Source organism: Rhinolophus hipposideros (assembly GCF_964194185.1).
Source record: "Rhinolophus hipposideros genome assembly, chromosome: 2".
Classification (NCBI taxonomy): Eukaryota; Metazoa; Chordata; class Mammalia; order Chiroptera; family Rhinolophidae; genus Rhinolophus; species Rhinolophus hipposideros.
The window spans coordinates 98,567,337-98,580,138 of NC_138048.1; the positions used below are offsets into that span (position 1 = coordinate 98,567,337).

Genomic DNA, 12,802 nt, shown 5'->3' on the forward strand with positions numbered 1-12,802 from the left:
TTAAATCACTAACCATTTGAAACCATTTTTTCATCTCAGTCCAGAATTATTAATTTTCATACCTTTCTTTCGATCTCTGTGCATGCTTGTGAGATATTGAAAATAACAGTTTCTTAGCCAAGGAGATAACTTCCCACATTGACAATTGAGTAGACTATAACCATCGTCATTTCCACATAACTGAGTTTCTTAAACAAAACAACAACCCTGTTGTGTTTTCAAATTTAATGTTTTATTGGAAGGTGAACAGATAACATGATCAATTATAAAAGGGAAAGGAGAGGATTCTAGGATTATGATGGAGATACAGGCATATGGAAAAATTATCCATAATTCTGAGATGCTAAATACTTTTGTGCAAATATCTTCTGCATGATCTTGATTATCCAAATATCGAGCTCACATCTGGGAAGTTTCTTATAATTTCAGATGTTGAGCTCCTGGGACAGTAGTTTAGTAGAAGCGGGAGAATCCATATCCCCCAGAGCATGATGGACGGCAGCAGCCATATCCGTGGCCTCCATAGCCACAGCCATAACCCAGTCTGCGGAAGCTGCCGTATCCACAACCACAGCCATAGCCCAGGCCTCCGTAGTAACTCATGAAGTCAGTGGGGGTGATTTGCTTTACTGTTCAAGATCCTGAGGGTGAATGTCAGCCTCTGTTCTGGTATACTTTTATACCCTCTTCAGACCATGTGATTAAAGCACAGGCCACCTATTTTTGTGTTGCCTCATTCTATGTGTTACCTTTAGTTGACACAATCCTAATATCAGTGGTGACCCTCCTGCTCGTTAAAGTGTTTGAGTCGCATTGTTGACTAGCCATGGTGCCTCTCAAACATACTGCATCTCTTTTATGAGAAGAAATTGCTGTGTCTTCAAAATCTGGACATGTTAGACTAATTAAAGTTCTTCATAGCATAGTATATTGCAAAACACATTTGATAGTGTTGTGTTTTAAAATTATTGCTTTATCTCTGGCTTTCCTTGAATTATTATTCTTCACTTACCATTAAATGAAAGAAATTGGTTAAATCAAGTTTACAGTTTATCATATACTTTCAAATACTGCATGGTGAAGTCTCTTTTCAAAGCTAAAGAATTTTTTGAAAACCAGGAAGCATCAGCTCACCTGCTGTGAAAAGTAATATGGAACTTCAGGGGGGGAAGAAAGTTGAAATAGAACCATGCTTTTTCTGTTATTTCATAGTATTAGCTATCACAAACAATATTCTTTTATTTTCATTTTGCATACTAGTTTGCAAAATAAAAATATTTGGATTAATAACATCGGGTTATATTGTTCAGATAGCAAAGGAAAATTACAGTAATTAAAAATCTACTTTATAAGCAGTCTTAAAAACTCTTCGAAATTCTTTTTTCACATCCTGACTCCCTTTCTGGCATATCATCTGTTTAAAGTACTACCAAAAATGGAGATTACATCTGCTTCACTGTCATTATACACACCATTTCCTCCCTTCCCTCTAATCCATATATTGGCCCTCTTATTTAATCTATTTTCAAACATCACTTTGCCTCAGTTCCTCCCAATATGCTTTAGGATTGGGAGTAGGTGAAATAGTGAAACACATACAATTTCTCTTTTGATCCCATACATTTTTATCCAATCCTTACTTAAATTCTTCCATACATATCTTCACTATTACCACAATATTTTTGCCTTGGTATTCTCTTTGACCAATGAGTTCATTTCTTTTTTCCTTTCAGAAAATAGCTAACTAGCCTCTACTAAAACGTTAAATATTTGTTAAGATCTTTGATGTTGAGTATATGCCATCTCCAAAAACCCAGGAAAATTTCATAAGAGGCTGTTAACACTGGAAATAGCTTCAGAATCTCAAAAAAAAAAACAAAAAACAAAAAACAAAACAAACAAAAGACAAACTGTGTATATAATATAAAAAGGGAGGGTGGAGAAAAATACTAATTGAAGACAGAAATTCCTTCATGACCTAAAGGAGCTTACTCCATGAATTAAATCATCCATACCAAGACTGACTGGAATCCTGTCCAGTCCCTCCAGATATGCTCTTAACTTGAATTAAGCATCTAAATTCTTGTTGGCTTTTTATGAGTTCAAATGTACTGTTGATCTTTCGTTGAGTTTATAAGCAGTTATCAAATGATGCATTTTCCCAACTGGACTTACATGATTGCTGTTCAATGACTAGCCGGCAGTAGAAACTCAATAAATAAAGAAGAGTTGGCTGGATGAATGTATTTCAAGATCTTTACCTATAAGGATCACATCTTTTGTTGACATGGATAACACTATAAGTGCATCTAAGAATTTAAAGGAGGAGCTGGCTCAAATTGCTTTCTTGTTTTAAAGAAATATACAACCCATTGTTTCATTTATTTGTTGTAGTTCAAAGCATATTGTGAAATGCACACATTTTCAGTGTAAAAGCTAATGATAATTTGCATGTATTCCCAGATCACCTAGATCAATCATGTTCAAGTTCCCCCAGTTTTTCTCTTGACCCTATCCATTAGCATTATTCCCTAGACGTTTGCCTGTTCTATATGCCACATGAATGGAATCAGACCAGATACCAACACTTTCCTCTGTACATCCCTGCTGCTGTAAGACACATCTTTGTTGTTGCTCATAGCATTAGTTTGTTGTGTTCATTGCAAGAAAAGAGCCTACTCTAGTAAAATCGATATTTGAGCAGTTTCTTTTTTCTTTCTCTCTTTCCCTCTCTCTTCTTCCTTTTTTTAATTAAAATTTACTGGGGTGACAATTGTTAGTAAAGTTACGTAGATTTCAGGTATACAATTCTGTAATACATCATCTATAAATCCCAGTGTGTGTTCACCACCCAGAGTCAGTTCTCATTCCATCACCCTATGTTTGATCCCCTTTACCCTCATCTCCCTCCCCCACCCCCTTACCCTCTGGTAACCACTAAACTATTGTCTGTGTCTATGAGTTTTTGTTTCTCATTTGTTTTTCTTCTTCTTTTGTTGTTTTTGGTTTATATACCACATATCAGTGAAATCATAGGGTTCTCTACTTTTTCTATCTGACTTATTTCGCTTAGCATTATAATCTCAAGAACCATCCATTTTGTCACAAACGGTCCTATTTCATCATTTCTTACCACCGAATAGTATTCCATTGTGTATATATACCACAACTTCTTTATCCATTCATCTATTGAAGGACATTTTGGTTGTTTCCATGTCTTGGCCACTGTAAATAAAGCTGCAAAGAATGTTGGACCACACTTGTCTTTATGGATAAATGTTTTCAGATTTTTTGGGTAGTGCCCAGGAGAAGGATTGCTGGGTCATATGGTAATTCTATTCGTAGTTTTTATTTTTGTTGTTGTTGTTTTTAAAGATTTTATTGGGGAAGGAGAACAGGACTTTATTGGGAACAGTGTGTACTTCCGGGACTTTTTTCCAAGTCAAGCTGTTGTCCTTTCAGTCCTAGTTGTGAAGGGTGCCGTTCAGCTTCAAGTTGTTGTCCGTTCAGTCTTAGTTGTGGAGGGCGCAGCCAGCTCCAGATCCAGTTGCCGTTGCTAGTTGCAGGGGGGTGGGGGGAGTGGAGTAGCACACCATCCCTTGTGGGAGTGGAACCAGCAAGCTTGTGGTTGAGAGGATACGCTCCAACCAACTGAGCCATCGGGGAGCTCAGCAGCAGCTCAGCTCAAGGTGCCGTGTTCAATTTTAGTTGCAATCCCTTTAGTTGCAATCCCTTGCAGTCCCTTGTGGGACTCAAGGAATTGAACCAACAACTTTGTGGTTGAGAGCCCACTGGCCCATGTGGGAATCGAACCAGCAGCCCTCGGAGCCAGGAGCATGGAGCTCTAACTGCCTGAGCCAGAGGGCCGGCCCTATTAGTAGTTTTTTAAGGAACCTCCACACTGCCTTCCATAACGGCTGCACCAATCTGCATTCCCACCAACAGTGTATGAGGGTTCCTTTTTCTCCACAGCCTCTCCAACACTTGTGACTATTTGTCTTGTTGATGTCTAGCCGGGGTGAGGTAATATCTCATTGTGGTTTTTATTTGCATTTCTCTGATGATTAGTGATATTGAGCATTTTTTCATATGTGTATTTGCCATTTGTATGTCCTCTTTGGAGAAATGTCTCTTCAGGTCCTCTGTCCATTTTTTAATTGGGTTGTTTGTTTTTTTGTTGTTGAGTTGTATGAGTTCTTTGTATATTTTCGATATTAGCCAGTTATCGGAGAAGTTGTTTGCAAAAATCTTCTCCCATTCGGTTGGTTGCAAAAATCTTCTCCCATTCGGTTGGTTGCCTCTTTATTTTGTCTGCGGTTCCTTTGCCGTGCAGAAGCTTTCAAGTTTGATTTAGTCCCATTCATTTATTTTAGCTTTTATTTCCCTTGCCTTTGGAGTTTTTCTTCCTTTCTTTCTTTCTTTCTTTCTTTCTTTCTTTCTTTCTTTCTTTCTTTCTTTCTTTCTTTCTTTCTTTCTTTCTTTCTTTCTTTCTTTCTTTCTTTCTTTCTTCTCTCTCTCTCTCTCTCTCTCTCTCTCTCTCTCTCTCTTTCTTCCTCTTTTTTTATTTTTGGCTAATGTGTATAAATAACACTGATGTGTGTCTTTTAATAGAGATCTTTTGTTGTAGATTTAGGTATGCTTTGCCTTTGGTATACATTATACATAGGCCATGAATTGCAAATATATCTTCAGTAGATTCTGCCAAACAATTTTCCAATACACTTGTTAAATTTACAGTACCAGCAGCAATCTATGAGAGTTCCAGTTGTTCCAGGTCCTTAATCACATTGGTCATTTCAGACTCCTTAATCATTCTTCTAGGTATTACTGTTATCTGAGTATTGTTTTAATTTGGTTTGACAATGACATTGGATCCTTTACATATATTTATAGGCCACTTATATGTTTATAGGTCATCCTTCTCTTTGAAGTGTCTGCTCATGTATTTTGTCCATTTTTAATGGAGTGTGTTTGATCAGTACTTTTATTGATTAACACGAGCTCTTTACATTTGTGGGTACTAGTGTTTTGTCAGATTTATGTAATGAAAATATTTTCACCCAGTACTTGGTTTGGTATTTTTTTCAACTTTAAGATGCTATTTATATATAAAAAGAACATTGTAATACGATAAAATCCAATTTATACATCTTTTCTTCTATGTTTAATTTTTTTGTTCTAATTAAGACATTTTACTATCTCACACATTATTTAGTTACTTTTGTCTTCTTTCTTCAGAACTTGTTCCATTTTAATTGACCCTTCTAAAAATAAAAGACAGTTGATAATTTGAGTATTTCATTTTCATTAAGCCAAGCTGAAGACATAAAATTACAAATAAACCAAACTGGTTTCATTCTGCCTTTCATTCATTCTGCCTATTTAAGTCTGCCAGATATACATCAGTTTTGGAGTTGATGAACCTGTTGTGACGTGTTCTCCCTAAGATAAGCAATAGTTTTTTTCCTGGAAGTAAAGATATGATTCAGTTTTTCCTTTATATTCAACAGACATCTATAAAAGCAGTAATTTCAAATTCTATTACATGCTAATACTGCTTTACACTAGGAGTGTCCAACACTTTCTCCAAGTATATTGATTATTATTCTTCTTTGAGGCTTTTCCTCAAATTATGGAGAAATGCAATTAACTATTTAAAATAGAACCATATGGTTTCACTCATATGTGGGATATAAAACTGAAAGCAACAAATGAACAAGACAAGCAAACAAATAAAAACTCATAGACACAGACAACAGTTTAGTGGTTACCTGAGGGTAACGGGAGAGAAGGGAGGTAGAAAAGGATAAAGGGGATCAAATATATGGTAATGGAAGGAGAACTGACTTTGAGTGGAGAACACACAATGCAATATATAGATGTACACTTGAAACCTATATAATTTTACTAACCAATGTCACCCCAATAAATTTAATAAATAAATAGAATAGTTATAGTTGTACTCTGTCAAAGTAAGTAGTATTGTTGTCCAATGGAGCCATGGCAGTATTACTTGATCTAGTCTATATAAAGCAAATATACTATGTATGACACACAGGATTGGTAAAGAATATATGTCAATGTAAAGATAATATACTACTATTAGATTGACTAAAAGGGTAAGTTTTACTAACTGACTGAACAAATTTATTCTTAAGTTTAGTAAACAAGCCTGAGTCTTTAAAATGCATTCTAATATTTTAATAGCATTTAGTAAATATTGTTTACTAGTTTGTTTTTTTCAGATCCAGCTAAACTATAAATTAATAGGTTGAATATTCTAAATAAGAAATAAAAACACTGCTAAGCAAAACGAGGTAATTAATGGGTAAAGTGAAGTAGTCCTTATAAATTTTTTATAGTGCTATAATAATTGTAGGGACATATAACCAAAACATCAGGACTGTTTCTTTGAAAGGATTCCAAAAAGGAAATACACCAGGAAAAGGAAGAGTAACAATTAAATTAAATGAACAAATAATTAAAACTGTGTGTACCATTTGAATAAGAATAATTTATTGCAAAGGGAACAGGAAAATTTCACAGTAATGAAAGTACAAATAGAGGAGACATAACAGGTAAATAAATATTAGATGATGGATATTCTTAAAATCTAAGAGGCTAAATGTTCTTGATCTTGGCTTGGTCCCAGTGATCTTGTTTGGTTCAATTTTTGGTTAATTAGACTAATCATCTCATAGCCTCAGATGTTGGGCTCTTGGGGCAGGACTTCAGTAGAAGCCAGAGAATCCATATCCGCCATAGGACCATGGACGACAACAGCCATAGCCATAGCCTCCATAACCACAGCCATAGCCCAGTCTGCGGAAGCTGCCACATCCGCAGCCATAGCCGTAGCCGAGGCCACCGAAGCCGCCATAGCCGTAGCCCAGGCCTCCGTAGTAGCTGCCGTAGTAGCTCATGGTGTCAGTGGTGGTAGTGCTTTGCTGTTCAAGGCAAGATCCTGAGTGTGAATGTCAGCATGTGTAGGACATGCTTATATACCCTGAGCAGAGCATGTGATAACACATGTGACCATTCTTTTGTATCATTCCAAATTATTCCTTTACACGCGGCAACTCATAATTTGTTTGCTGACACAAAGAGAGGCTCAGACTCATTAAAATTTTTGTGCTTGCATAGCTGCCTAGTTAGAACACCCTTGAACACATTACATTCCTTATTTTTTAATGACAAAAGCATCTGTCTTCAAAGTTACAAAATAAAAATTTGTTAAATAAAATTCTTCATTACTAATCATATTGAATTATTGTTATTTGATGGAGATTACTCATTAAACACTTTGCCATTTCTAATGTCCATATCTTTTTTGGGGTTGTTGTATCTTAGTTCCACCTAGATTCAAATACATTGATCAAATTTAAAATTCTTAATCTATCAAATTTTAAATGTAAATGTCAAATGTATTTCCCAAGTTGAAAATACACACACACACACACACATACACACATACAAAAAAAAACAACACTATTTTGAATTTATATATCCTCTTGTAAAATATCCTTCTGGTTTACTAACATAGTAAAATTTATTTTAAAAGCTGAGGGACTATCCAAAAGAACAAACTCACCCTCATAATCAACCCGAACACCTGTTCAAAAATATTTTCTTTACATCATTAACTTATTTTCCAGAATAGAAAAGTATTATCTAAAAACATAGATGATCTTGTTGCCCTGCTTTACAGTTACCATTTTTTTTCCTTCTCTACTCTTCCTGATAATGCATATACATTTCTTTTATCACACTTCTCTTTAAATCTGCACTCATCCTCAATACATACTTACAGCAGTTAGGTCTTTTGCTCTTATCCATTTTTCCAAATAATATTTCATCCCTCTACTCAAATTTTTAATGTTATCATGATATTTTTATCCTTATATGTTCTTTACCAGTCTTGTGTTCCAAATCCTTTATTTTCTCTTAGGCAATCAGAAAACATTATTTTTTTTTCAGAAGCTATTATTTATTAGGGCTTAAATTTCAAAAAAGTTCTATACTTTTAAGGTCATATAATATTTTCAACAGTGTCTCATAATGTCCTCATGCCTTAAAACTCTCCAGAACTAAATGTGCGGTGGAGAAATGACTGAGACAAAAACAAGAATAAGAAGATTAGTTGGTCCTGTCATACATAGTATAATAGCTTTACATGGACTAGATCAAGACTTTGTGGATTTCCTCAGCTCACTCGATGATGATAGTAAACCAAACTCCAGTTTAAGCCCGTGGTCCAACTTAAAGCCCCAGTACAATCTGACCATATCTTGGGTTTGGGTCTTTATCATTATGTTTACTTTACATGACTGTAACATGTAACTGAGTGTTTTATTTTGTTGTTACTGTTGTGTTTTGTTTTGTTTTGAAGTTTGTAAGCTGTATTTTTGATAATACATTTTCCCATCTGAATTTGTTCACTGCTCTGCAAAGCAAAACATATTTGTCGAGTGAATGAAGGAATGAATTCTGCCTGTCACAACTTATAGTAAGTCTTTAAGATTGAATGTGGACTCAAAAGGCTTTCAGGTTTTAAAAGAATACTAAATCCAATGTTTGCCTTGGATGTTAAATCTCTTATTCTCCTTTATCAAAATTTATTCCATCTTTACTTTTCATTCTGAAAAAAATGGCAAGATATTTCAACTTCAGTGAGTCATTTTGAAAACAAACAATCACCAATAAATCTAATAAGTTTCTTGAGAGTATAATGCTAAGCGAAATAAGTCAGACAGAAAAAGCAGAGAACCATATGATTTCACTGATATAAGGTATATAAACCAAAAACAACAAAAGAACAAGACAAACAAATGAGAAACAAAAACTCATAGACACAGACAATAGTTTAGTGGTTACCAGAGGGTAAGGGGGGTGGGGGGTGGGAGATGAGGGTAAGGGGGATCAGGTATATGGTGATGGAATGAGAACTGACTCTGGGTGGTGAACACTCAATGTGATTTATAGATGATGTAATACAGAATTGTACACCTGAAATCTATGTAATTTCACTAACAATTGTCACCCAATAAATTTTTTAAAAAAAGAAAAAGAAAGAATCTCATGAATGGTTAAGTAAATTTGCTAGATTGCTTGACTGTGATAAGGGCTAATTTTGTTGTTTCTGATGCAAATACCTATGTCCGTATGAGATAAATATAAATAGATTTTATAATTTTTAAAAAAGCTTAATAATAAAATATACCTTGTTTATTTATGTATTTTCAAAAAATAGTGAGATATATATATATATATATATATCACAGAAATAGATACACACATACACATACATACATATCTCTATGATATATATCTGCATATACATACATACATGTATCTACCTATTATATATATATACACATATGATTAAGAACAAAAAGTTGTGAACTACATTAACCAAATATATTTTATTAATTTTTTTCTGCATCAAAAAACAGAACAATAGTAATATCTTTTGGATACTAATTGTTTTTGGAAATTAAGAAATGTATATTTCTTTTTTATTTTTAATTTAGTGAACTCATAGACTATGACAGTTCTTTCCCTGTCATTCTGTTTTTCACTTTTTACAAAAGAAAAGGAGTTGATTATGAAATTCACATCTTGTGTTGATGTGTGAAATAATGAAAATACATTCTGTTGTTATTGGGCAATGATCACTTTTTGTGAAATAAGGACACTTCTGCTATAAATTCAAATGTTCTTTCTTTACTCAGACAAAAAATAATGAAATCATGAAATAAGATGTAATAAAACACACTAATGTATTATACTAGGAGTGTCATATTCAATGCTACTCCACCTAATGACATTAATGGAAATGTTGATTTTTAGCACTATCGGGCATATCCATAGACTGTAAAGCTATTACCAGATTATGTATGAAATAATGGAGCTATACCTTGTCTGCTCTGGACAGTGAGATTCTATATGGCCAACTGAGTCAATCAGTTGGATTGACTCAAAGTTAGGTGACAATTGATAGCTAAGCAAATTTATCGTTATGTAGACTAAATAAATTTGTATCTTTCAAATGAAGACTTTGACTTTTTGATACAGATATGCATAGATATATTGATATAGAGAGGGAAAGCATGTAGATACAGGTGAAATTTCAATGAAGCTAACATTGAAATTAAGTTTCAATTATCTATATCAAAACAATAAATGTTATAGAAATGGTAATTCTAAGAAAGGGAATCCGCCTTCATATCCTGCATAAATCAGTTATATTCATGGAAGCTGAGGAGAACTTTCAAGATACTCTATTAGGCTGCATGAAGAGAGAAAATACACCAAAAGGAGGCTGCATTGTGGCATGTAGTTGCAGAAAACCATGGCTCTTGTTCTGATTCTGTCATTAAACCCAATATAATTCTATAGAAGCCAATTAATTCTCTGAAATTTCTTTTTTTGCAATATGAGGTGCATGGCACTACTCCCATTGAATATCTATTCTAGATCTGCTAGATTATGAGACTGTTACTTGGCTGAATCAAACATATTTGATCAATTTTGACCTATTTAAACAAAATATCTTAATTGTATATTATCACCTGAATATATCATTTGATTTTAGGAAAAACAATGGTATTTGTTTACGTCTTTATTTTATTGCATCAAAAAATACCTTGTCCTGCCTATTTTTATCAGTGGAAATTCAGATCTAACTGAAATTTAGATTTATAAGAAAGCTCTTTAGAGTCAGCTCTGTCATCAGCTTAAGCTAAATAGTTCACAATTACGTCTTTTTGTTTCTTTCCTTTGTTGGATTGGAAACAATTTTTGAGTATGATGATGGTGGTGAAGAAAAATGTCATGTCAAGTCATGAATATACAGTAAGATATAAGAAAGCTAACAGAAAAATTTAGTTAAAATGTTTTGAGTTAAATGACCTCATATGAAATAAATTTACCCCGATTCGTTATCGGTTTATAGATCAGCTGCTTGATAAAAATATCCAATGAAATAATGTGCACATGGGTAAAATACACAGGATGAGATTATACAAAATAAAAATTATTGGAAATATGGTTTACTTTCATAATAAGCCTATGATATGGTTTGATCTATTACCATTTGCTTGTATTTACAATAAAAATACCAAATAAACAAATTTTGAATAAATTGAAAGACACATTATGCAGTAGGACTGAATTGAGAAATGTGAGTTGAGTTAAATAAAACACATATTTGGTAAATAAATATAACATATATTTTAAAATGCCATTTTTTTTGTTTTTGAGTTAAATCTGAGTATTATTTAAATGAAAACAAAATATTGAAAAATATTAACTTACTAACCATTTTGAAACTTTTTTCATTGCAGTCTAGAATTATTAGTCTTCATATCTATCTTTTGATCTCTGTGCATGCTTGTGAGGTATTGAAATTTTTAGCCAAGGAGATAACTTCCCACATTGACAATTGAGTAGAATATAACCATCATCATTTCCACATAATTGAGTTTCTTGAACAAAACAAAAACCTTGCTGTGTTTTCAAATTTAATGTTTTATTAGAAGGAGAACAGATAACACAATCAGTTATAAAAAGAAAAGTAGAGGATTCTAGGATTATGATGAAGATATAGGCATATTAAAAATTATCCATAATTCTGAGATGCTAAATACTTTTGGGCAAATAACTTCAGCATGATCTTGGTTGTCCAATTATTGAGCTCAAATTTGGAAGTCCCTTATAATTCAGATGTTGAGTTGCTGGGTCAGTACTTTAGTAGAAGCTGGAGAATCCATATCCCCCATAACAACAGGGACGGGAGAAGCCATATCTGAAGCCTCCGTAATAAGAGGGACGACAGCAGCCATAGCCGTAGCCGCCATAGCCATAGCCCAGGCCGCCGAAGCCGCCATAGCCGTAGCCCAGGCCTCCGTAGTAGCTGCCGTAGTAGCTCATGGTGTCAGGAATGGTGAGTTGGTTTGTTGTTCAAGGCAAGATCGTGAGTGTGAATGTCAGCCTGTGCAGAAGGATGTTTATATACCCTGAGCAGAGCATGTAATAAGTCACGTGCATCCTGTTTGTGTTTTTCTTTTTTACTGTCACACCTACATAACTCATTAATTCTTTGTTCCCTGACTCAGAGAGAGGCACTCACACTCATTAAAATGTTTGAGATCACTCTGTTGTCTAGTCAGGATGGCCCTTAAAGGTTATTGTATCATTTAATCAAATTGTTTCTTTAAATATATAATTTTATTGGTCAATTATACCTCAAGAAAGCAGGGTAAAGAAGTTATTGCATCACTTTATAAGAAGGAATGCTATATCTTCAAAGTGTGGGTATACCAGTCCCCAAATAGAATTTTTTCATTTGCAGGCATACCAATCATATCTGATTATGTTTTTCAATCAAATATTTCTTTATCTCTGGTTTCCTTTACATTGTTATACTTCACTTACAAATTAAATCAAAGATACGGATCAAATTCAAAGCTCTACAATCTATCACATCTTTTCATAGCACTTTTTCTTCGGTTTAAAAAGTGAACTTTATCTCTTTTAGAGATAAGAAAACAAAAACATTTGAGAGACAGAAACAATCTGGTTCACTATTGTGAACCCCAGGAAGGAACTCTAGCAAAAAACAAAAAGATCTATTTTTGTCTTTAATTTTAGAAAATTGACCATTATAACTGGCATACTTTTTACTCTTCATACTACTTTGAAAAATACAAACTAGTTTTGCTTGTTACAATTGATGAATCGATATCAATATGCAATTATTAACTAAAATCCATAGTTTACTATTTGGGTTATACAGTTCTGT

At 33.8% G+C, this 12,802-nt stretch overlaps 2 protein-coding genes across 4 annotated transcripts; both read right to left on the minus strand.

Moving 5' to 3' along the window:
* Window positions 1–453: 453 nt before the first annotated feature.
* On the minus strand, window positions 454–6,923 carry LOC308505436 (keratin-associated protein 19-5-like; the record flags this gene model as incomplete). Of its 3 annotated transcripts, none has more annotated exons than XM_081067627.1 (2): window positions 454–530; window positions 6,782–6,923. In XM_081067627.1, the coding sequence occupies 2 exons, from the start codon at window positions 6,921–6,923 to the stop codon at window positions 454–456; spliced, it is 219 nt and encodes a 72-aa protein (XP_080923753.1). The 3 variants fall into 3 exon arrangements, with proteins under 3 accessions (XP_080923753.1, XP_080923752.1, XP_080923754.1); XM_081067626.1 differs by having other exon boundaries at window positions 454–587; window positions 6,779–6,923; XM_081067628.1 differs by lacking the exon at window positions 454–530 and having other exon boundaries at window positions 6,732–6,923.
* Window positions 6,924–11,748: 4,825 nt separating this feature from the next.
* On the minus strand, window positions 11,749–11,931 carry LOC308508012 (uncharacterized protein; the record flags this gene model as incomplete). Its single annotated transcript, XM_081074168.1, has 1 exon — window positions 11,749–11,931. One exon carries the CDS (start codon window positions 11,929–11,931, stop codon window positions 11,749–11,751), a length of 183 nt encoding a protein of 60 aa, XP_080930294.1.
* Between the last annotated feature and the right edge of the window lie 871 nt (window positions 11,932–12,802).